General features: G+C 36.6%; 2 protein-coding genes across 8 annotated transcripts in view; one reads left to right on the top strand and one right to left on the bottom strand.

Moving 5' to 3' along the window:
- The window catches only part of TOM1L1 (target of myb1 like 1 membrane trafficking protein), a 115,058-nt gene that overhangs the window by 53,375 nt on the left and 36,163 nt on the right, over positions 1-25,520 (top strand). For 2 of the 4 annotated variants that reach the window (XM_037810124.1, XM_037810126.1), the window contains exons 12-15: positions 11,423-11,474; positions 13,215-13,314; positions 13,742-13,823; positions 17,803-17,867. In XM_037810124.1, the coding sequence (XP_037666052.1) occupies positions 11,423-11,474; positions 13,215-13,314; positions 13,742-13,823; positions 17,803-17,867 (299 nt within the window). Of the gene's footprint in view, positions 1-11,390; positions 11,475-13,214; positions 13,315-13,741; positions 13,824-17,802; positions 17,868-18,686; positions 20,975-25,520 lie in introns of those variants that run through there. The other 2 variants (XM_037810125.1, XR_005212811.1) reach the window with 2 other exon arrangements.
- Positions 1-25,520, bottom strand: part of LOC119514389 (cytochrome c oxidase assembly protein COX11, mitochondrial) — a 72,690-nt gene that overhangs the window by 45,542 nt on the left and 1,628 nt on the right. For 2 of the 4 annotated variants that reach the window (XM_037810128.1, XM_037810130.1), the window contains exons 2-4: positions 23,424-23,579; positions 20,813-20,938; positions 20,314-20,412 (exon numbers count right to left, since the gene is read on the bottom strand). In XM_037810128.1, the coding sequence (XP_037666056.1) occupies positions 20,314-20,412; positions 20,813-20,938; positions 23,424-23,579 (381 nt within the window). Of the gene's footprint in view, positions 1-14,919; positions 15,130-15,570; positions 20,413-20,812; positions 20,939-23,423; positions 23,580-25,520 lie in introns of those variants that run through there. The other 2 variants (XM_037810129.1, XM_037810127.1) reach the window with 2 other exon arrangements.

Genomic DNA, 25,520 nt, shown 5'->3' with positions numbered 1-25,520 from the left:
TTAAACCCTTATCTGATATGTGGTTTCCAAATATCATCTCCCATTGTGTAGGTTGCCTTTTTACTTTTCTGACAAAGTCGTTTGATGTACAAAAGTGTTTAATTTTGAGGAGATCCCATTTGTCTATTTGTTCTTTGGTTGCTCGTGCCTTGGGTGTGAGGTCTAAGAAACCACCTCCTTTCACAAGATCTTTAAGATACTGCCCTACATTTTGTTCTAAGAGTTTTATGGTCTTGGTGCTAATGTTTAGGTCTTTGATCCACTTTGAGTTAATTTTGGTATAAGGTGTGAGATGGACATCCTCTTTCATTCTTTTGGAAATGGATATCCAGTTCTCCAAACACCATTTATTGAACAGGCTGCTCTTTCCCAGTTGCTTCAGCTTCACTGCCTTATCAAAGATCAGTTGTCCATAGATGTGAGGGTCTACTTCTGAACACTCAATTCGATTCCATTGATCAGTATATCTGTCCTTATGCCAGTACCATGCTGTTTTGAGCACTGTAGCTTTGTAATATGCTTCAAAGTCAGGTAGTGTGAGACCTCCCACTTCACTCCTCTTTCTCAAGACATTTTTGGCTATTCGGGGCACCTTACCCTTCCAAATAAATTTAGTTATTGGTTTTTCGATTTCTGTAAAGTAAGTTGTTGGGATTTGAATTGGTATTGCATTGAATCTGTAAATCAGTTTAGGTAAAATTGCCATCTTAACTATATTTAGTCTTCCAATCCATGAACATGGTATGTTCTTCCATTTTCTCAGGTCTTGTCAATTTCTTTTAGCAGTTTCTTACAGTTTTCTATGTAAAGGTCTTTTGTGTCCTTGGTTAAGTTTATTCCTAAATACTTGATTCTTTTGGTTGCTATTGTAAATGGGATTTTTTTCTTGATTTCTTCCTCTTGTTGCACATTACTTGTGTATAGGAACACTACGGATTTTTGCGTGTTGATCTTGTAGCCTGCTACTTTGCTGTATTCATTGACTAGTTCTAGTAGCTTAGCTGTAGATTTTTCTGGATTTCCTACATACAGAATCATGTCATCTGCAAATAGTGAAAGTTTTACTTCTTCCTCTCCAATTTGGATGCCTTTTATTTCTTTTTCTTGCCTAATTGCTCTAGCTAGAACTTCCAGCACAATGTTGAATAGCAATGGTGATAGTGGGCATCCCTGTCTTGTTCCTGATCTTAGAGGAAAAGCTTTCAGTCTCTCCCCATTGAGTGTGATGTTAGCTGTGGGTTTTTCATATATTGCCTTTATCATATTGAAAAAGTTCCTTTCTATTCCTATCCTTTGAAGTGTTTTCATCAGGAAAGGATGTTGAATTTTGTCAAATGCCTTTTCTGCATCAATCGAGATGATCATGTGGTTCTCTGCTTTGATTTATTGATGTGGTGTATTACATTAATTGATTTTCTTGTGTTGAACCAGCCTTGCATACCTGGAATAAATCCCACCTGGTCGTGGTGTATAATTCTTTTAGTGTGCTGCTGGATTCGATTTGCAAGTATTTTGTTGAGGATTTTTGCGTCTATATTCATTAAAGAAATTGGTCTATAATTTTCTTTTTTTGTAGTATCTTTGCCTGGTTTTGGTATTAGGGTGATGATGGCTTCATAGAAAGAGTTAGATAGCGTTCCCTCTTCTTCAATTTTTTTGAAGAGATTGAGCAGGATTGGTACTAATTCGTTCTTGAATGCTTGGTAGAATTCACTTGTGAAACCATCTGGTCCTGGGCTTTTCCTTCTTGGGAGCTTTTTGATGACTGACTCAATCTCTTTACTTGTGATTGGTTTGTTGAGGTCATCTATTTCTTCTTGAGTTAATGTTGGTTGTTTATGCTTTTCTAGGAAGTTGTCCATTTCATCTAAGTTGTCTAGTTTATTAGCATATAGTTGCTCATAGTATCTTCTCATTATCTCCTTAATTTCTGCAGGGTTGGTAGTTATATTTCCTTTCCCATTTCTGATTGCATTTGTTTGCATCTGCTCTCTCTGTTTTTTTGTTAGCCTAGCCAGTGGTCCATCGATTTTATTGATTTTCTCAAAGAACCAACTTCTGGTTTTGTTGATTCTCTCTATTGTTTTCCTGTTCTCAATTGCATTTATTTCTGCTCTAATCTTTGTTATTTCTCCCCTTCTGCTTGCTTTGGGGTTAGTTTGCTGTTCTTTCTCTAATTCCTCCAGGTGAGCAGTTAACTCTTCAATTTTTGCTCTCTCTTCTCTTTTAATATAGGCATTTAGGGCAATAAATTTCCCTCTCAGCACCGCCTTTGCTGTATCCCATAAGTTTTGATAAGTTGTGTTTTCATTGTCATTTGCCTCGAGGTATTTACTAATTTCTCTTGTAATTTCTTCCTTTACCCACTGGTTTTCTAAGAGGGTGTTGTTTAGCCTCCATATGTTTGTGAATTTTATGACCTTCTGCCTTTTATTTATTTCCAACTTCATTCCATTGTGGTCTGAGAAAGTGTTTTGTATAATATCAATATTTTTAAATTTGTTAAGACTTGCTTTGTGACCCAACATGTGGTCTATCCTAGAGAATGTCCCATGAGCACTTGAGAAAAAAGTGTATCCTGCTGTTGTTGGGTGTAGTGTTCTATAAATGTCTGTCAAGTCTAGTTCATTTATCAATACAATTCAACATCTCTGTTTCTTTAGTGATCCTCTGTCTAGATGTTCTATCCATTGATGAGAGTGGTGTATTGAAGTCTCCAACTATTATTGTAGAGGTATCTATTTCTCCTTTCAGTGATCGCAGTGTTTGCCTCATGAATTTTGGGGCATTCTGGTTTGGTGCATAAATATTTATGACTGTTATGTTTTCTTGATGAATTGACCCTTTTATTAATATATAGTGTCCTTCTTTGTCTCTTTTAATTGTTTTGCTTTTGAAGTCTAACTTGTCTGATATTAATATAGCTACTCCCGCTTTTTTCTGGTTGTTGTTTGCGTGAAATATCTTTATCCAACCTTTCACTTTCAGTCTATGTTTGTCCTTGTGTCTAAAGTGAGTTTCTTGTAGACAGCATATAGATGGGTCCTGTTTTTTAATCCATTCTGCCAGTCTGTGTCTTTTTTTGGGGAGTTTAATCCATTTACATTTAGTGTTATTACTGTAAGGGCAGTACTTTCTACTATCATTTTGTTTTTTGGAATTTATATGTCATATCTTATTTTTTCCTCTCCTTTTACCTTTCCTGATAATCTTCATTTCTGTACTCTTCTCCAACTCTCTCTCTCCTGTCTTTTCCTATCAGCCTGTAGCACTCCCTTTAGTATTTCTTGTAGTGCCGGTCTCTTATTCACAAACTCTCTCAGTGTCTGTTTGTCTGAAAATGTTTTAATCTCTCCCTCATTTTTGAAGGAAAGTTTTGCTGGATATAGAATTCTTGGTTGGCAGTTTTTCTCTTTCAGTATCTTAAATATATCATGCCACTGTCTTCTTGCCTCCATGGTGCAGAGAAATCTGTACATAGTCTTATTGACTTTCCCTTGTATGTGATGGATTGCTTTTCTCTTGCTGCTTTCAGAATCCTCTCTTTGTCTTTGACATTGGACAATCTGACCAGTAAGTGTCTTGGAGTAGGTCTGTTGGGATCTATTCTATTTGGGGTACGTTGTACTTCTTGAATCTCTAATTTTCTGTCTTTTATAAGAGTTGGGAAATTTTCAGTGAATATGTCTTCTATTACTCTTTCTGCCCCTTTTCCCCTCTCTTCTCCTTCTGGGATACCCATAACACGTATATTTGCGCGTTTCATGTTGTCACTCAGCTCCCTAAGACCCTGCTCATATTTTTCCATTTTTTTCACCATCTGTTCTTTTGTGTGTATGAATTCGAATGACCTGTCTTCCAGTTCACTGATCCTTTCTTCTGCCTGTTCAAATCTACTGTTGTGTCCCTCCATTGTGTTTTTCATCTCCTCCATTGTGGCCTTCATTGCCATGAGTTCTGCCATTTGTTTTTTTAAGTTTATGAATTCTTCTTTATGGTCAGCCAGTGTCTTCTTTATATCCTTCAGCTCTTTTGCTATATCTTCCTTCATTTCATCAAATTTATTTAACATTAGTTGCCTCCACTCCTGTGTCTCAGCTGAGGTATTAGTTTGTTCCTTTGGCTGGTCCATGTTTTCGTGTTTCCTGGTATGGCTTGTTATCTTAAGTTGTCTAGGCATCTGATTTTCTTGATAAGTTTATTTTGGAGCTTGTTTTCTGTCTTTTACCTAGTGGTTTTCTTGTTGGTTGGCTTTGTTCTCTGGCCTCTGTTATTCAGTTCAACTTATTCTAGACCTCTAACTTAGGTTCTATTTAGTTGATCAGAATTTTTCCCCTCTTGTTTTTTCTGTTTCTTGCTCTGCCTCTATGTAACCTTTTTGTGAGTGGGTCTCCTCAGATATGGTCGACCCTAGTCAGATTTTCCCAGTCTAGTGAGGCCCAGGTCTCATTGGGAGGGTATGGAGTTTTCCTGAGAATGAGACCCTCCTATGAGCCCTTTAGAATTGGTGCTTTTCCTCTCTTGTCCAGCAGGTGGCACTGGCCAGCCCACAGCTCCCCCACCAGTGTAAGGAGGTGTGGAGCCTTTAGTTCTCCTGGTGACTCTGATCCTGTCAGGGGCGTGGCTGACTGAAGCCAGAATCGGAATTCCAGCCCCTGGGGTCTGAGTTCCCAGAAGGAGGACTGCCAGTTGAGCTGGACCTCCCTCCACTCTCCCAATCCTCAGAACTCCAGTTGTCTCTCATGGGCACTATTCCCTTTTCCCCTCTCCTCTTTGGGGCCTCTGCAGGTAGATTCCTTGGTCAGCCTGAGTTGCCAATTAAAGATGGGGGTGGAGGCCTTCAGTAGTGAATACGGAATTCAAAGACACTGTGGGTATTCTATCTCCCCCAAGTCCAGCCTAGTCCCTCAACCTGGGCTTTCCAATAGAAAATAACCACATATATTACTTTTAGATTTAAAAAAAAAAAAAAAAAGTAGAAAAGAAATCAAGAAAAAGAAAAAAGGAAAAAAAAAAAAAAAAAGAGTCTCTTCTAAAGGTCTTTCCCCAGCCTGGAAGTTTTGTCAGTGTGGGAATAGAGCATTTAAAGATATGCTTTGGGCTATTGTCTGATAATTACTCTCCAACTGCTTCAGTTCCACCCCTGCTGGGGGCTATTGAAATGCAAAAAGATAAGAGATCAGTGAGAAGCCAGAAGGGACAAAATGTAGGGGAAAAAAAATGGCTTTTTTGGAGTCTGGGAATGGGTGCCCGCTTTTATGTACCCCCACTTCTTGGAGCCCAGCCCTTCTTTAGCACCCCAGCTCCCAAAGTTAGTTAATTAATTTGTTAATTAATTCTGCAGTTGATGCTGGGTTGAGCCTCCCTTCTTGCCCTCAGCAGATTGCTGTTTTTTGTTTTTTTTTTCCCCCCTTTCAGGGAGCCAGCAGCAAGACAGTCTGTGAGGTCTGGGTGGGGAGGGGCGCCAGACCCCTGGTCCGGGGAACTTACAATGTTTGCTGCGATCTCAGCTTTTCCTCCAATTCCAAACTTGTGTCCAATGTGTGACTGGCTACTGGAGACCCCGAAAACACTGTTTCATATAGTTCTTGGGTAATTGCCAGCTGCTCTAGGGGAGAGACGAAATTCTGCTCCTCACCACTCCGCCATCTTGCCCCGCCCCCATTCTTACTTCTTATATTTAAGAAAACATGGCATAATAGAAAAAGTAGAGACGTCGCAATCAGATAGACCTTAGCTAGAGTCTCAGTACTACTAGCTTGGATGTAACCATTCATTTTTTTTCCTCCTAAAAATACTTTCTAGGATTGTTAAAAGGATCAGCCAGATATGTTGTATAAAGCTCTTAATATACTACTTGGCACATAGTAAGCCTTCAGAAGCCTTCTTTTCTTCTATTTGTTAGTGGTAACTAAATCAGGGAGAAAATGGGAATACAGTGGTAAAAGGAGACTGAGGAGAAAAGAGGTTCAAAATTGTGAGAGTAATGGTTATACCATTTACAGAGCACTTATGTGTGCCAGGCACTTTGCTAAACTCTTTCTGTTTATCTCATTTAATCTTCACAAAAGTTCTGGAATCAGTGCTGTTACTGTTATTCCTATTCCTGTTTTAGAGAAGAGGACACTGACCCCTAGAAGGAGTAGAACCATAAAGTTGACTAGCGTATGTATCTGGTATGTAGCACATCTGATGAATTGATAGTTCATAAAAAAAATAAATGCAAAATGACTTGTAAACTATTCAAAAATGGTCAACCTCACTTATAGTAAGAGAAATGTGAAACTACATTAACACACACATACACATATATAAATATGAAACATACATATTACCTCTTGGATTGGCAAAAATCCAAATGTCTGATAACATACTCTGTTGGCTGTGGAAAAGCAGGTGCAATCACAAAATTATGCAACCTTTACAAGGAGCAAGAGGTGATTGATAACTGAAAATGATAAATTCGTTTATTTTTGATCCAGCGATCTCATTTTTAGGGGTCTGTATTGCACTTACACAAAATGAGGGGTTCTTAACCTTACTTTTTCGAAAACCCCCTCAGCAACATATCTTAGCAGTCTTTTTGTATGTCAGTGAATTTAGGAATTTCTCATTCTTTTTTAAACTTGCTGAGAGTTTTATTTAGACATTCATGTATCAATCACAAAATTATTTTTCTGTATTTAGAAAAAGGGTAGGAGCGAGGAAAGGGAGAAAAGGGAATTAAATTGGGAAGGACAAAGAGCCAAAAAAAAATGTATAAGGAGAGAAGGATTTATATGTTAGGAAATGGTAGTGTCAGTGGCTAGCTCTTGAACCACTTAGTTGGGTCAGTACCTGAGTTTGGCTCTCTGGTCTTGATTATGTGCAATGCAAGTAAATGTTTAAATGCTGTAGGGGGATCTCTAGTGAGTTGCTTGGTAAATAATGTCAGTCTAAAGTAGCTAATTCTGTTTTCCTCTTATTCTGCTAATCTTATTGGGTAATACAAGAATGACTAATATACATGAAATCTCATTGCAACAAATGTCTCTATAAAACACATAAAAAGATCAAATCCTAGCTAACAGCTGCTTATTCTAATCAGTAATCTAGTGGATCTCATATTTTAGCATGCAAATTAATCACCTGGATGTCCATTAAAAAGTTAAATTGCTGGCCCGCTGAAATTCTGAGTCATTAGATTGGCACAGGGTTCAGGAATCTCCTATTTTAACAAGCATCCCTGGAGATTTAAAAAGCAGTGATTCTTCAGCCATACATTGAGAAATTCTGTAGGTGGGCATCTACCCAAGATCCAGACATCAAAATAATTTCTAACAGTTCTTGGAATCCATTGGAATGAAAATTAATCTGTAATATCAATGCATTTTGTTTTTTAGACTAACTTTCTAAGGAGCTCAGCCTTTTATTTCTATTTTTTTCTAATTTTCAAAAAAAAAGCCACTTATAAATGAATGAAACTCTAAACCAACTTTTTAGTGTCAGAAATTGAACAACTGAAGTTGACTAGGGTATGTATCTGGATTATGTCATATGCCTAAAATCACATGTGAGGTGCAAATTCAGTCATCAGAATGTCTTATCTTCTTGGGAATTTTCAGCTACTCCATGTTTGCAGTTTAACTTGTTCACAGTAGCAGAACAAGTGAATAATGGAATTATTTATACCAGTAAGGATCCTTGCAAAATAATAATGATGGTGGGATAAAGTCAAAGGTCATATTTATAGTCCTGAGTGTCAGGAAACAGACTAAGACATTTAAGAAGTGGCATCCCTTACTGATGCTCAGAATAAGCCTACGATGTAGGTACCACCATCATTCTCATTTTATAAGTGAGGAATCCAAGGCTGAGGAAGATTAACTTGCCTGAGGTTGCACAGCTTAGTGGCAGATGTGGGATTCAAATTGAAGTGGGTTTGATTTCAGTATCTACTCTTTTTTTCTTTTGCACTTTAATTTTATTTATTACATTGTAAAAAATAGTTTTTGGAGTACAGTTCTAAGAATTTTAATGTTATGTATAGGTTCATTTAACCACCACCACAGTCAGGATACAGAGCAGTTCCATCATCCCAGAAATCTCCCTTGTGCTGTCCTCCCCTATACCCTAACCCCCAGTAATCACCTGTGTTCTCTATCACTAAAGGTTTTATCTTTTTGAGAATGGCATAGTAATAGAATCTCACAGTAATAATCTTTCTGGAAGAAATTGCATCAAAGTAGTTTTAATTTTTCTTTCAATATTTTCTTCATGTATTTTGAAGCTCTTTTGTTAAGTGCATATGCATTTAGAAGTGGTATATTTTCTGGGTGAATTAACCCTTGTACACTTATGTCCCTGTTTGTTTCTCATAATTTTCTTTGCCCTGATATCTACTTTGACATTAATATAGCTACTCCAGCTTTCTTTTGTTAGTGTTTGCTATCTTTTTCCATCCTTTTATTTTTTTAACTTATCTATATCAATATATTTGAAGTGAGTTTTTTATATAGCATATAATTGGATCATGCTATTATTTCCAGTTTCACAATTTCTGTCTTTTAATTGGTATGTTTAGACTATTTACATTAATTTAACTGTTGATAGGTTTGGATTTAGGTCTCCCATTATATAATTTGTTTTTATTTGGTCTCTTGTTTGTTTTTTCTAGTTGTTTCTCTGTTTCTTCTTTTCTGTCTTTTTTTGCATTAAATGTTTTTAGCATTTCATTTTCATTTATCTGTTGTGATTTTGACTATATATTTTTTTTTTTTTAGTGGTAGTTCTGGAACTATAATATATATATATATATATATATACACTTGATTTTTCAAAGTCTAGCTAGAACCAATGTTTTGCCACTTGAAGCAGAATTTAGAAAACTTACCACCACATCGGTCCCTTTACCCCCAACCCTTTAGATTATAGTTTTCTCATATGTTGGGGGAAAAACCTACCTGTGTTACAATTTTTGCTGCAATCCTCAAATATATTTTAAAGAACTTGAAAAGAAAAGAATAGTCTGTTATATTTACCCAGATATTTACAATTTCTATTGCTCTTCTGTTATTTCTGATGTTTTAAGTTTCCTCCTGATATAATTTCCTGTCTGAAGAATTTCCTTTAGCAATTCTTTTAGAGCAGGTCATCAGGACAGAGACGATTACAAGGGACAAAGAGAGACATTACATAATGATATGGGGATCAGTTCACTGAGAAGATTTTTCTTTCATCTGACAATGTCTTTATTTCACCTTCATTCCTAAGGGATATTATCAATAGATATAGAATTCTAAATGGACAGTTATTTTTTTTCAACACTGTTCTGTCTTCTGGCCTAAATGGTTTCTGATGCAAAATCCATACTCATTCAAATTTTTGTTCCCCTGTAAATAATGTCATTTTCCCTGGCTGATTGTAAGAATATTTCTTTGTGTCTAGTTTTCAGCAATTCAATTATGATGTATCTGGGTATGAATTTCTTTTGGTTTATTCTGTTTGGATTGGCTGAGCTTCTTGAATCTGTGGATTTATGTTTCTCTCGAAACTTGTGAGTTATCAGCCTTTATTTCTTCAAAATTTGTTTCAGCACTACATGCATTTCTGTTTACCTTCTGGGACACTGATGATGCAATATTAGACCTGTTATTATTCCTTAGTTGTCTGGTGCTCTGTTAATTATTTTTTCGACTTTTTTCTTCTCTCTGTTGTTCGTATCGGATAATTGCTATTGTTCTATGTTCAAGTTCACTGACTCTTTTCTCTGTCATCTCCAGTTTGCTAATGAGCTCATCTTGTGAGTTTCTTATTTCAATTATATTTCTATTCTAAAATTTCTTTTTATATCTTCTTTGCCTGAAACTTTCTATTTTTCCATTTTTTTCAAGAGTGTTGATGATTGCTTTTTGGAGCATTTGTGTAATAGCTACTTAAAAATCTCTGACAGATAATTCCAGTATCCATGTCCTCTTGGCATTGACATCTGATTTTCTTTTCCCATGCAAGTTGAGATTTTCCTTGTTCTTTAATTTTGGATTGTTTCTTAAACATTTTGAATATTATGTTATGAGACTCTTGTTCTTAGTTAAATCCTGTGGAGAATGTTGATATTTTTGTTTAAATAGGCAAACAGTCTGGTTAGGTCCTTGCTGCAAATTTCAACATGCCTTTTATGGGTTGTTCCAATATCGATTACGTTTTCAAACCCTTTGCGTCGCTGGTCAGGTATGTTCCACATGCACACCACCCAGTGCTCAGTCTGGGATCTGGACAACAGTTTGTGCCTTAGTACAGTTTCTCAATGTCCTTGGCATCCTGATCAGCATCAGGGGGTCAGCCTAGGATCCATACAGGTCAGCAGGTTAGCCCAGGATCCATAAACAACTTTATGAGATTGCGTTCCTAAATTCCTCCCTCTGTGTGATTTCTCTGGTACTTTCTGGTTTCCTGGGGCCCCCTTTTTTGATCCTCTAGTCAGAAAGCAGAAGTTTCAGTTACTCTGCTCTGCAACACATTCCCCTATTGTGCTTGAGTCTGGGAACAAATGGTAGGACAGAGAGGAAAAAAGAAACAATGGGGGTTTACCCCAACTGCTTGGGATCACAGGTCTACCTATTAGAAGAAAGTTCACCTCCCTCAGAGCTTTAAGCTCCTACAGAGCCTTGTTGCCTCTGCTGTCACTGCTGCCACCTTGGGATTGCCTAGGGGTAGGGGTGTGAGAGAAGGAAAAAAGATAGGGAAAGGGATTTCCGCACTCACTCTGAGCATTCGGAGTTCTGTTTCCTGCTTCTTGAGTGAGGGCTACAGGGTCTCTCCTGGAGATCTGTCTGTCCTCCCTGATGTCTCCTTTTGTGTTTAGACTGCATTCAGGACAGAAACACCTGGGGTGGAGGTGGGGTTGGGGGCATGGTAAGTTTACCAACAGTTCAGTGGTACTTTGAATTCTGGTCTTCTTTCCCAGTTGGCCTGCTACTATTTACTATTCATAGCTGCTCCATGCATTCCATCCAGGGTTAATAGTTGCATTCAATGGGAAAGACAGTTGGGAGTGTTTACTCCATCTTGCTCAGAACAGAACCCTCCCTGCTCTCTTTCTAACCCCTGCTCTGCATTGTCTCTCATCCCTCAGGAAATGAGAGCATGGTAGCTATTCTGATAGAAAGACTGAGACTCTTTTCTTACCAGTGTACTGTGCAAGCTCCAGGGTTTTGCGGCTACTGCTGCCAAGATACTGCACTTTGTCTTTGCTCTCTTTGGTGTTCGGGACTCATACCCTGGTGGGCACTAAAGCCAGATGGCAATTGTCATACAAAAGTAACACTTGTGTGTGGTCTGAGGTATGTTTTAGGTTTTCTTTTTGGAACAGGAAAATCATCTTACTTTTTGCATTTGTGTTCTCACTGTAGGGTAATCATGCTGTGTTATCACACTATCCTAGGTTTGCCCAAAGGACCAGCCAAAACCTCGCCTCAAGTCATACATATCACAATGTAAGTAATGAAGCCCTTCCCCGGCAGTGCACCTAGTCAGCAGATTACCCTGGCCAAAAAAAAGGATTCCTGGTTGTTAATTCTCATGCTCTGCTCAGTGTTTCTTTGTATTTGTGTGTTGATCCAGCCTGTTATATGACTTTTCTTGTCTCCTTTTTTAACCTTTCTACAACAGACAAGTTTAGTTCACTTGTTAGAAAGATGGTTAAGGATCAAAATTATAAAAATTCCTTTAGAGTTGTTTATATTTGCTGTCTCCATTTTGTTTCTTCCCATTGTCTTTGACAGACTTTGAACATGCTTTCATCTCTACCGTTCCACTGACATAGCTCTTCTCAAAGTCACCAGTAACTTCCGTATTACTAAAACCAGACTGCAATTCTCAGTCCTCATCTCACTGATATACTGGCAGCATGTGACAGAGTTGAACACTTCTTCCTTTTTGCACGCATGATTTTGAGACACCACTCACTTTTGGTTCTTTTCTCCCAGCACTTCCATTCCGTCTCCATCTCCTTTGCTGGCCTACCTCCTCTACTGACCTTCCATTGTTAGAGACCCCAGGTCTTAGGCTTCAGACCTCCCTTCTCTGTCTTCATTTATTCCTTGAAGTCCTTTGGTCTTATATCTTGAAATACCATTCAAATTCTGACAAGTTACAAGTTTGTATCTTCAGCCTAGACCCCTCCCCTGAATTCTGAATGTACATATCCACCTTCCACTTAGCATTTCCTCTTGATTTCTTCCCAACCCTGGCTTCTAACTTGTTTTTCCTATGTTCTTCCCCATCTCAGTAAATGGCCACTCCACTCTTTCAGATGCTTAGGCCAAAAACCTTGGGAAATAGTGCAACTCTATCTACCTTTTACATTCATATTATATCCATTATCCAGCCACTTCTGAGCACCTCCACTTATATACCAGTCCAAGTATCCAGCATATGGATCTTGCTATGACCTGCTAAGGGTCTCCCTGTCTCAGTTTTTGCCTCTGTCTCTCCCCTCTGCTATCCCCTGCCTTCACAGTCTATTCTCAAGACAGAATCCATAGCAATCCTTTCAAAAAATAGCCTGACACTCATCTGTTCAAAATCCATCTATAACTTTCCTCCATTTTACTCAGTAAAAGTCTGAAATAATCTGACCCTCTATTTCTTCTGTTTCCCTGCTTTTTCCCTCCAGCTCTCTTCTGACATCTATTTACTTGCTTGTCAATGGTCTTTCTACTCTTTGAGGGCAGGGTCTTGGCCTGTTTTATTGCTGTATTAGTGCCTGGCATCTCATAGGTGCCCAGGACATGTTTGTGGAATGAATGAGAAAATGTGGAAGAAAGACATGTTCCAATTAAGACTTGAATCTTTACATTGTCAGCCCTGATTTGATAGGTCACTTCATGCTTCTCCATGGAGTTAAAATAGTTTTTTCCCTTTTTAACTGTGGCAGAGATTTTATTTTCAGCTTGAAACAACTGAGAATCTGGACTAAGCTATATAATCCTTATTTTTTAAAAGCAACATGCTTTTCTTAAAATTTTACATTTTATATGGGAAACTGGGGTGCAGTAGTCATAAAGAGGTTATTACCTAGAAACTAAAGTAATAGTTAAAAATTACTAATTCTTATCCATTTGAGGGTATATCGTTCTTGGAAAATTGCCATTTAGAAGCCTAAGAAGCTACATAATAAACAAGAAAAGCTTAATGTAGAATATTTATTTGAACATGTGCCATGCTTTCTTCAGTTTCCAGAATATTCAGTAGTACTACAGCCGGTTAGCCTAGGGACCATCTCAGCAACACCATCAGACCAGAGGCTGCCACCCTTGCCCAGCAATCATCCAGGTACTTGAGAACATTTATAATTTGGATCTGATAAGGAAACGTATTATTAGCATATATAGTCTATCAGAGATTTATTGGTAATTTAAAATAAAGAGGAGAAATTAGAGGAACTCATTTGCATTTAAGCGTCATGAGGTAAACTTGAATTGAGGACAGATGATATGGCTAACATTAGATTATAAAAATGCTTATGCTGTACTGAATGTTGTATTTTGAACAACGTTAGATGAGATTTAGAAATCTTTTTGTTATACAGATTTGGGGCACTTGGGAGTAACATTGGAACACCATTGTATTAGTTACTGTTGTCAGTCTCTTGTTAAGATCTTATATTCGAAATTTAAATTGCAAAGAGAATATTACGTATATCTCCTTGAAAAGCACAATGTGGGTTTACCCATCCTTTTTTTTTCTTTTTCCCCTAAAGCAATGAGCAAAAATGATCTTCAGCCACCCAATTACTACGAAATAATGGAGTTTGATCCCTTAGCTCCCACTGTCACCACAGAGTAAGTCATTTATAAATTGATCATTTATTTTTTGTCTCAGTTGCCTTTGGTAGCAGAGCTACCAGGGCTTGGTTATACATTTAACTTTGTTTAGATCTTGGCAGAAATTGATGGCCTTTTAATGACTTGTGAGGTTTGATGGAGGCTTTGTTCTTGATGGCCTTATGTTGGTTCTTGGCCTATGACTTAAAAAAAATGCTGAGGTTGCACATCAAGAAATAACTAGAACCAACATGTGCATTAATGGTTTCCTCATATATGCCTTGTCAGAAAGTCAGATTTTGTCAGTAGCTTGAGAAGAGGACTATTTTTAAGTAACAACTTCACATTGATGGGATATTTTACCTGTTCTTTTGATAACCACCCCACCCACCCCCAAAACAAGAATTTATTTTTAGTCTTCAATGCATATGGCAATAGTGTGCTTATTAAAATGGATTAATAAACCTTTAATCTAAAAATTTATTTTTAACTTGAAAACCTATAAACACCATTATTTTTTAATTTCATATTGGTCAAGAGTACAAAAATATTTATGGGATGGTAGGCTCATTAAATCTTTAGTATACTTTGATTAACTGAAGGTTGCCCCCAAATTGTCGAAAGTGATTAAAATAAGTCTGTGGAGAGCATTGTTTCTGAATAAAAGAGGCTGTGTCTTGCCCACAGTTGTATTTTGTTTGACCCTGGTTGAATTTAAAAAGGTGCATTTTAAAAATTAATGCCACCATTAAAAAGTGGGATATTTCAAAAATCCAGATTTCTGGATTTTTGGAAGCTCTGGAAGTGTTGGCCTGCATTTTTTCATGCCACCAACAGATTGGAGCTGAGTAGTAGCTGCCTCCTTCAGACAAGGCATGCTCTGTAGTTGTTCTGGTTTGCTAAAGCTGCTGGAAATGCAATATACCAGAAATGGACTGGCTTTTAACAATAGGGATTTATTAGGTTGCAGATTTACAGTTCTAAGGCCATGAAAATGTCTGGATTAAGGCATCAAGTGGTAGATACCTTCTCTGAGGAAAGGCAGCGGCTTCCGGGGTTCCTTTGTCACATGGGAAGGCACATGGCGATGTCTGCTAGTCCTTCTTCTCATGGGTTCTGGTTTCAAGATGGCTTTCTCCAAAATGTCTCTTGGCTTCTGTCTCTCTTACCTTTTCTCTCTAGCTCCTGTGTCCTTGCCTGTTTCTCCCAGGGCGTTTCTCTCTAAGCTTCTGGGATCCTCTCTGAGCTTCTCCAGGGCAAACTGTCAATTTCTTCTCTTAGCTTCTCTCCTAGTTCTGGTTTCAACGGCTGTTCCAAAATGTCTCTGGGTAAAAAATTTTCTCTCTAAGCATCTCTGTCTGTGTCAGCTCTCTGCTTGTTTCTCCTGGGGCATTTCTGTCCAGTCATCTCTGAGCTCTCTTCAAAACATCTCTGCCTTTTGTCCTCTCATAGAGGATGCCAGTAGACTAATTAAGACCCACCTTGAATGGGCAGAGCCACAAATCCACAGAAATAATCTAATCAAAAGGTCCCACCCACAATTGGTCACATCTCCATGGAAACAACCTAATCAAAAGATCCCACCCACAATAAGTCTGCACCTACAAGATTAGATTAAAATAAACATGGCTTTTATGAGGTACATAATAGATTCAAACCAGCACAGTAGTCCACTAGGACAATTCCTTTAATTTGCTTGGTATGTGAAGGCATTGGAGGTTTTGATCCCTGGATGAAATCCTCAATATAGTGACCCATTTAGGAATAATTTATGATTAAATCTTCTAGAATTAAGAGTCCACTAAGTATTTTTTCCTAATTTAGGATTGTGAAAATACCCCAGGTCATTATTCTGCTTACTAAAGTACCACTGAATACATTTGTGATTTAAGGGATTAGAAATAATTGATACTAAAGTAGGTTTGCTATCGAAGTTGAATTTTTTTTTTATTCTGCCTCCAAATAGGAAGAAAAGTTTATTTTATTCCACTTAGATAACTGTAAGTAGATATGACAGTACAAAAGATATCGAAGGTGAGAGAAATAGTAGGGAAGCTAGAGGTTGAAACTTGGGAATTCTCTATCATTGCAGTTCGTAATTTCTGGGTAAAATTCAGGGAACTTCTCTCCAAAGAAAAGCACAGCATCTTGAAGAAAAGTTCTGAGATTACAAATCAATGATTGTCCATGAACCCCAGATTAAGAATTTTTGCTATAGCAGGACATACAGTACAATATTTATGAAGACACATAAAAATGCATATATATACACACAAATATATACACATATATATGATTCATTTGGCAAATATATTGAACACTTATTGTGTACCAGAGACTGTGATTGGTGCCTAATTTATAATGTTGACTAAGAGACATATGCTCCCTCTCCTCATAGAGGTTAAATCTAATGTGGAGATGGAAATTGAACAAATGAGCAAGTAAACATGGGCTTACAATTTGTTAATGGTATGAAATAATGGTGAGTTGAGAATGTATAACAGGGAGAGCCAATTTAAATGAGGGTTAGAGAGCTTGCGGAAGTGACATTAAAGCTGAAACCTACAGTTACTAGTCAAGTGACAAGTTTGGGAATGAGTGTTTTAGCCCCACGGAACAACTTGTACAAAGACTCCAAGGAAAGAATTTTGGCGCGTTCAAGGAAACGGAAAAGCCAGAGCCAAGAGTGCAAAACACAACAGGGAGCCTGTTACTAGATGTGGAAACTGTAATTTGGAAGCAAAGAGAAGTGAGTGCACAACTGTGATGAGCATTGCTGAGGTCAAGTGAGACAAGGACTGAAAACTATATACTGGAATAAGTAACATGGAAATTACTGATATTTTAGTAAGTCATTCTGGTAGACTGATGAGGACAGAAGCCAAATTTCAATGTGTTAAAAAGTAAGATGAAGTAGAGACAATTTAGAGATAACTTAATAGAAACTTAAATGTGAATAGGATGATGGAAAGTGGTTTGGCAGCTAGAGACAGATTAATGAGGTGTTACTGTTAGTAGATATGGGTTTAGGGGCTATTTTATAAAATGGGAGATGCCAGAGCATCTTTGAACACTGAGTGGTAGGATCAGTAGAGGGAGGAGTTGAATATTTAGGAAGGGTGTGTAACTGAATAGTGGTGTTTGGGAAGGCAGGGGTGAATCCTACAGTAGCATAGAAGGAGAGGATAAGTGCAGATGAAAATATACTTGAAGATTTTGTGATGAGAAGATAAGGAAGTTTCCATACCATGGCATTTAATTTATTTAGACGTAGAATTTCTAGCTGAGAGTAAGAAGGAAGGATCAGAGGCTTGAGGAGAATAAGGAAGATTGAAATAGTTTTATGGAAAATGAGAGAAAAAACTTATTTTAGAAACATATTAAGATTGCAGGGCTATGTTGGGGGTATAAATGAAGCTGGTGATCATGGCTTTATAGTGCTATGATTTTTATGAGATTTTTCTCCAGCCATGTTTTGCTTTATTGTATATATGAATGCCATGTTTGTGGGATTGTTTTCTAGTTACAGACATATGAAGGGTGTCACAGAAGATAACTGTATTTAAGGTACAAATAGGACAGTTATAAGCAAAGGTTGCTTAGGCATCTAGACTATAATCCCATAGGCTAAATAAGCTGGAACACAGTGTTTTATGTATTTCTTTTTAAGTTTTGAAACCAAGAAAAGCTGAACAGATTTTCTTTTTTAGCAGAAAGCAAACTGTTTGTCAAAATATGAGCCATATATTTTAACTCACAAGTGAAAATGAATTGGTTATACACTATAGATATTTGTAAGATACACAAGAATTGCAACATCAGAATTTAAGAAAGTTAAGAGTGTAAGTTTCAGGACAGAAATCTTTCTCTGGTGTAGCCTGAACACCTGTAACAGTACCACATTTTTGGTTAACGTACTGGCAGTTAAAAACCAAAATAGTACTTTGAAATTGATTGAAATATAATCCTTTTGCCATAATGGCTTTTTTTGTTTCAGAGCTGTTTATGAAGAAATTGATGTTCATCACCACAGAGGAACTCAAAATCATACTGATTGTGGAGGTAAAGACTTCAGTGTACATTTTGCATCCTACATAATTTCAGTGTAATAATCACTTACTGAATTTAGTATTTACCATTTTATTAGGGCCATCTGAGACACTGGCATTTTTTTTAACCCTACAGTTTTTTTATTTTTTTAATTATAGAAGTTGTAGGTTTACAGAAAAGTCCTGTAAACAATAGTGTTCCCATATACTTCCCTATCATTGACAGTTTGCATTAGTGTAATAGCTTTGTTACAGTTGATATAAGAATATTAAAATTGTGCAAATAACTAAAGTCCATAGTTTACATTTGGTGTATTTTTCCCATCTACTACCATATTAACATATTGCATTAGTGTGGTACATTTGTTATAATTCATGAAAGAACTTTTTTTAATACTTGTACTATTATCTCTTAAGTCTGTTGTTTACAGTAGGGTTCACTGTTTTACAGTCCTGTTTTATCTTTCAATTTTTATTCTAGTAAATATTCAACCTAAAATTTCACCTGTTAACCATATTCACATGTATAATTCAGTGCTGTTAATTACACTCACAATATTGCGCTACCATTGCCACTATCCATTTCCAAAACTTTGTAATAATCAACCTAAGTAGAGATTCTGTACAAATTAAGCATTAACTCCCCATTTTCTATCCTTAACCCAGCCCCTGGTAACCTATATTCTAGATTCTAACTCTATGAATTTGCTTATTCTAATTATTTTATATCTCTGAGATCATATAATATTTGTCCTTTTGTGTCTAGCTTATTTCACTAAGCATAAAGAGAAGGAAAGAATGGAGATGGTTGGTCATCTTTTCTTTGTTCTAGGTGAAGGTGGACAACCAGCTCCCTAGTGCCAGCTCTCAAAGGCTAGACCCTGTCCAGCTTTGAGGCCTGGGACACAAGAGCTACCAACACATCAAAGCCATGGTGAATACTGGAATATTTCTCCTCTGCAATATTTTAAAGAGTTAACAGTCCCAGGGTAGCATTGTGGTTCCTGACAACAGCTCAAGATTTGTCTCAAAAGACCTGGTTTATGACACGTAGTTACTTAAAACTTCAGCAGAAGAAAAATATTTTGTTCTTAGGCCTCCAGTTTAATTACAATGCATATGTTTCATGGCCTTCCTACATTTAGAAAAGAAAATCACACTGCTGTGGTAAGAGTAGATGAAGAGTATTTCATTACAAGAAAATTCTGAATAGATATAAGCATGAAATGTGAGAAACTAAAGATATTATTCAGGAAGAATACTGAGTGCCTTCATTTAACTAAATTGAATGTAAAAGTCAATTTGCACTTCTTTATAAATAATACTGTTGTTTAGAATTATGAATTATAAAAACCCTGATGATTGTGGTTTAATTGTATTTCAAGTGTCCTGAACAGGTCACTGGATTGTGTACTGCGTTGCCTTTAAGTATGATTCTTTATAATACACTAAATGTTCTTTTTGTTTTCCTTTTTACTGTAATTTAACATTTCCCTTTGGAACAACAACTACTGGAAAATGTTCAGAATAAACTGTGGACTGGTTTACAGAAATTACAATGACAAATAAATTACTGTTAAAATAATTTAATATATCATTTTACAGTATTTGTTCACCTTAGAACTTCTGATGTCAGTAAATGTACACAATCTCACCCTTACATTTTGACATTCAGGGATCTGGAACTATCATGGTAAGTGCCAGAAGTCTAGTAGATGTGCTTAGGCATTTTATTTCAATTTCATGCCACCACAATTTCAGAGTAATTATCTGTTTAGTACTATGAATGTACAATAGATCTTAGTGGAAAAATAAAGTAGAATTTAAAATAAGAATGTAGTCTTTGGGCAAGCTATTAGGGTTCAAGTTACTTAGTGATGTCTCTTCCACTTTGAGCTTTTAAGATAGTTGTCTCTTCACACTGAAGGAAAGTAGCAATTAGTTTCTTAAGAGATAATAATAAACATGGTCAGAAGTTCTGGCCTGTAGTCTAAAATTAAATAATCCTGAGCAAAAATTTCTTAAAAATTCTCAGATTCACTGCTCCAAGTATGAGGGGCCAATAATTTGGAAGCAAACTGCTGAATCAGCTGTACCATACAGTCCATATCTGCATATATAAGAAACAGTTTGTTTTAATCTTAAGTATGGTATTGAATAGTCACACATTCTAAATAGACATTGTGGGTTCCTTATGATAAAAGTGGAATCTTCTCATAATTTTAAGTGGAATAAATTAGTTAGAAGGGGAAAAAAAAGAACCATCATTAAATATTTAAAATAGGTTCTATATTATAGAATATTTCTCCTCTGAGAAGGCAAGAAACATGATTTTTAAAAAATCACAAATTTGAAGCCAAACTTAGCTACTGACTTCAATTATAACCTGGAACTGGCAATCTGTGCCCTTCCTTTGCTTCAAAAAAAGTATAAGAAAGAGTTATGAGATCAACATTCACCATTTTTGGATCTTCAGCAAATTCAGGATCAATGTAGAAAAACACTGGCATATCTACTTCCTCTTGTGGATTAAGCCTTTGTTCTTCAAAACAGAAGCACTAGAAATTAAAGAATGATACTTGTTTAATAAGATTTCTATTCTATTATCTGTAACAGAAACCAAGAAAACAGTTCATTAGTTGGCTTTAATAAAAGCATACTGTTAAAATATCTAAGTTCTGTGATAGACTAATGGCATTTTTTCATCTCAGACTGAGCTTTGCTTTTAAGGATTGAGAATCAACAAATTCATTCTTCTAATCTTAAAAGCAGATACCCATTTAATTTGGCTCTCAATCTCTGCATAGCTGGTATAAACAATGAAAATAAAAGCAGCTAAAAGTTTAGAAGAAAAGGGTTGTCAGTAATTATGAGTATCTACTAAAACACTGCAGTAAATATGGTGCTAAAGTTTTATTTATCTTTATCATATTCTATAAAGTTTAGATTTAGTTGTACCTGTATTTTATTGAAATACTGTCCAGCTTCAAATGGCACAACATTGTATGTAGAAATCCCAATTATTGGTTTGCCAGTAGGATTCTTAGCTTTATAAAATGCCAGTGCAGTCTCTCCTGGCACTACCTGTTTTAAAGAAAATAAACATCATCAATATTTAAATGTCACATAGTGCCTTCTTTTCCCTACTAAATTATAGTCGCATTGTTTTTTTCCATATGTGAGACCACAGTACCTAATCACTTAAGCTAATGTGAGTCAGCAAGATAAATTATGAATATTGCCCATAAACACATCTAAGCTTCAGATTTTATTTGCACATGTCAATGAAGAACCAGTGCTCTATTATGCATACTTAGTTAGGGACTGTCGTCTTGTATATCTAAAGTCTTCAAGCAATACTCTGCCAAGTAAGTTATTGAAAACATACTCAAGAACAAGCCAAGCCTAACTTCTCTGTATCACTTACATTTGAATACCACTATATGATTGACAGAAAATTATTTTTAAAAAGATAACATCTCAGTTTCCTAAGGGCTTCCATAACAAAGTACACAAGCAGGGTGGTTTAAAACAACAGAAATCCATTGTCTCACAGTTCTAGAGACTAGAAGTCTGAAATCACTCTGTTAACAGGGTCATGTTCCCTCTGAAACCTAAAAGGGAGAATCCTTCCTCTTCTAGCTGCTGGTGTTTGTTGGCAATCCTTAGCTTGCACTTCAGTCTCTACCTCCGTTGTCCTAATGGCATTTTCCCCTGTGTCTTGCTGTGTGCCAATCCTCTCTTTCTTGTAGACACCAGTCATATTGCATTGGGGCCCACTGTAATCCATCACCCTAACAAATCAGATCTTCAAAGCTCTTATTTCCGAATAGAGTCATATTTGCAGATACCTGCGGTTATGACTTCACATGCCTTTTTTGGGAAACAGAGACTAACAATAAACTCAGCCTACTTACAACCAGAGTAAAACTGACTGAATGGAATCTTTATTTAATTGAAAAGTTTTAATATTTGTTTTGTGAAAATAACTCAAAAGAAAAACAGTAAGGCTTTAAAAAAAAATCTGTTTCCAAAGGATGTTCTGTCACTTGTACCAATTCAGCCATTAATATCTTGTACACTACCTTGTAATGAAACTAATATTCAAATAATGTACAAAACCCTCAATCATTGAAGAGATTCAATGATTATAATAATCAATCTAATATTTATAAGGGTTTTCAGTAAGGGTTCAAATTAAGTCTTTCTGGCAAATTTTTAGTTAGTATGATAATTTAAATTAAATCCTCCCAGGATTCCAGTTAGTCAAGATTTTAGAAAACCTTTTATGTGTAGTCTATGAGTATAATGTGACTATTCAGTATGAATACTGCAAAGGTCCTCAATTTTTTCTTCTTTTTTTTCCTTCAGGGACACTTTTCATGTAAACCAGTAAACTACTTTTCATTGATTTTCAACATTTTCCCTGTATCATCTATACCTGTGTAGCACAAAAGCTGTTCCTGATCCCAAGATTAGTGATCAGAAGACTAATTAGTGAACTGTTAACAATATAATTTTAATAAAAACAGATGTTTTCCATTATTCCAAACTGACTTTTACTAATGTATCAATTAAAAGTATATTCTGTTACATTAGGTGTGGACACTATGTGTGGGCAGCCAATTCAGCACCCGGCAGTCGGCCTAGTGGCACGGTCCCTGGGCCTTCAGTACATGTCGTGGTAACCATTCCGCAAGGCGGAGCATCGAGTGGCGCCTATGACTCCTGCCTAAAAGGAATCTGTTTCTTGCTGCTGTTTCTTATATTCATAGTGCCTCTTTTTCTCATTTGGGCTCTGTAATGGTGACATGCTCCCACACCTAGCTACATTAATGAGCCAACGGCTTACCCTGCATTAGCTTCAGCGTAAGTGAAAATGGCTGCTCCTTTCTTAGGAGACAATTAGGTCACCCTTTCTGCTCACTCCCACTGGCCATCTGTCAACCAGGCAGAAATCCCCCTTCCCAAGCTTTGAAAGAGTTAGCTAGAAGAAATAGCTTTGAAAGAGTTAGTTAGAAGAAACAAAAAGGTAATGATTAACAGACTCTAAAACATGAACAAAAAAAAACAGTTATAGATTGCTTGGTACTCAATAATAGGAACTGCTATGCCTGTGCCCGAACACTGTGTCTTGCTACGCTTCAAGGAATCTGTCCCTGCTAGTCCACTGATCACTGTGTAAGAATAAATAATGTCTGAAATTTAGCCAAACTCTTCTAGTATTGTATGCCTAAATGCTAGTGTGTATATTATAGAAAATTATAAAAATAAAGCTCTGATGCTCTGCTTGGTCGGAGAATTCATCTTCGTACCCAGACACAACAAGGTGTCTGTCTCATTTCTTTGCTGACTCCAGCTCCCCTATCAGGACCCTGACTGTTGCTGAGGGTTAGGCCAGCCCTCAGCAACTATGAAAAAAAATAGTTGGTGGGAATAGAAGAATTATAATAGTCTGTCAGTATTTTTAAATTGGTTAGAAGAATGTTTACTAAATTGTAAACAATTCAAATGACAAAGGAATTTTTACACTGAAAAGTAATTTTTACTAACTGTTGTAGTCACTTACATATAGTTCTGTTTGCTGAGGTCTGAAGTTCCACTGGAGACTTGCATGCACATCTGCATTAAAGGTAACTTTAATAATGCGGTCCTTAACAGGCACCATGGCTTCAATCTGGTCGGACCCATGGCCTGCCACTGCAGATCCTCCAAGTCCAGTAGTCTATAAAAAAATAGTAAAGAATAATGTGTTAATACTTTCAGGAGCTGCTGATCTATTTGTTGGATAAAAATAAAAATTTAAGTACAATTTAAGTTCAGTAATCCGGCTGAAGCCTAGTTTATATGCCATCACTGACTATGTCAATGTTTTGAGACTTCTGGGTTGTCAAGGGCCTGTATTTGTTAGTCATTCAGATATTTTCAGTAAACCTTTCATTATCTGGCAGGGTCAAAATGAGTCATTTAGGAGAATCAGGTTCTGGATAAGTGATTATTGGTAATAGAGCTCAGGATTTTTAGCTTAATTTTTTAATAAACATACTTACCTTTATTGCTATTGTATTAGTTACGATACATAATAGAAATAAAAATTACCCACAGACTGGTCATCTCATTGAAAGTATTTAAGCAATTTCACTTCTCCATGTTCCTGTGTGGTCCTTTTCCGTATCATTACTGTTACACAGACCAAATTAGTTTGCAGCTTTACTTCTGTATTCTGCTTTCCTCGGGCATCATCATAAGCATTTTCCCATGTTAGTTAATGTTTTTGTAACTTTTTCAGTACTTGTCTGCACAGTACAGCTTTTACAGACACAACCAGATAATCAGAGCACTTAATCTCTTTGGCCACTAAATCAGCTAATTATAGAGCACCAGGATAATGCCCTATCTGACACTTCTTGCCTATCTTCATTGTCATTAGCTGTTTCCTTAGCAGAGATGCTTTAAAACAAATCCTTACTTCCAGGATCATCATCATTATGCTTGTGGTTGTTAGAATTCTGTTTTCCAGATAATTAAACTGGAAATACAATTTTTGAGGCTAGCTGAAGACTCCATGCAAAATACAGTCTTACTATTTTCTGCATGTTACACCAGTCAAACCAGTTTCACTCTGCTGCTAGGTACCCTTAGCAAATTATATTATAACCCCAAAAAAGTATCAGAAGGATAAGCATTAATTCACCCTTGTTTAATAGATAAGTATATTCTTCTGCCCCCAAAAAAATTTCCAGAAGTTTCTGAAAATCAGTTGAATTAAAAAAAAATTTTAAATGATCCCCCCACAAACACTCCTTATCTGAACAGGCAGTCTTTGAACATAGATTCCTCAAATTTCTAAGCCCAGTGCTTAGAAAAATTAAACCAAACCAAAAAAAAGAGTAGAAAAGGGCACTGAAAGCGAATGTTCACGGTTCTAGTCTAGTTCTCCCACTAACTAGCTCCAAGAACTGAATAAATCTATTACCTTTGGGCTATATTTTTCTTACCTGTAAAATAAGGTCACTGTTCTAATTGATCTATATAATCTCTTATTTCTAGCTCTAAAGTTCTGTGATTCTAGAAATGATAGAGGTTCTCCTAATTAAGAGTCTCTGGGATAGGGGAGTCCTGGCATATGCTCTTTTAAAAATAGTACTATCTAACATATTAAGTTTTGGATTATAAATTATGGATTATAATTTGGATTATAAATTACTACCATCCTCTCATCCCCTTTCTGCCTTAAAAAATGTATGCACACACACATACACAATATTGTTATTCATTTCAGTTTGGGACAGGGTTTCTTAACCTTGGCACTACTGAAATTTTGGGCTGGGTAATTCCTTGTACGTACTGTAGGGTGGTTAGCAGCATTCTTGCCCACTAGATGCCAGTAGCACGCCCCACCACCCAGTTGTGATAACCCAAACTATCTCCATTGCCAAATATCCCCTGGGTGATAAAATTGCCTCCCCCATCTCTTAGTCGTTTGGGGAGATCTTTATTTGCTGTATGGTTTAAACAACTGGTAGATTTGGGGGGTTCATGCTTGTTTCAAGCTGTTCTCTGATGAAAACTAATTCACATTTTACACTCATCCTCCAAAAATCAAGTTACTACATTTCCCACATGAATGATGACACTAGGAGACTGAAAAGAAAAGCCCTTTTGA

The sequence above is a fragment of the Choloepus didactylus genome, chromosome 18, assembly GCF_015220235.1.
Source record: "Choloepus didactylus isolate mChoDid1 chromosome 18, mChoDid1.pri, whole genome shotgun sequence".
NCBI classification, from domain to species: Eukaryota; Metazoa; Chordata; class Mammalia; order Pilosa; family Megalonychidae; genus Choloepus; species Choloepus didactylus.
This window is presented reverse-complemented; position numbering and strand designations above follow the sequence as displayed.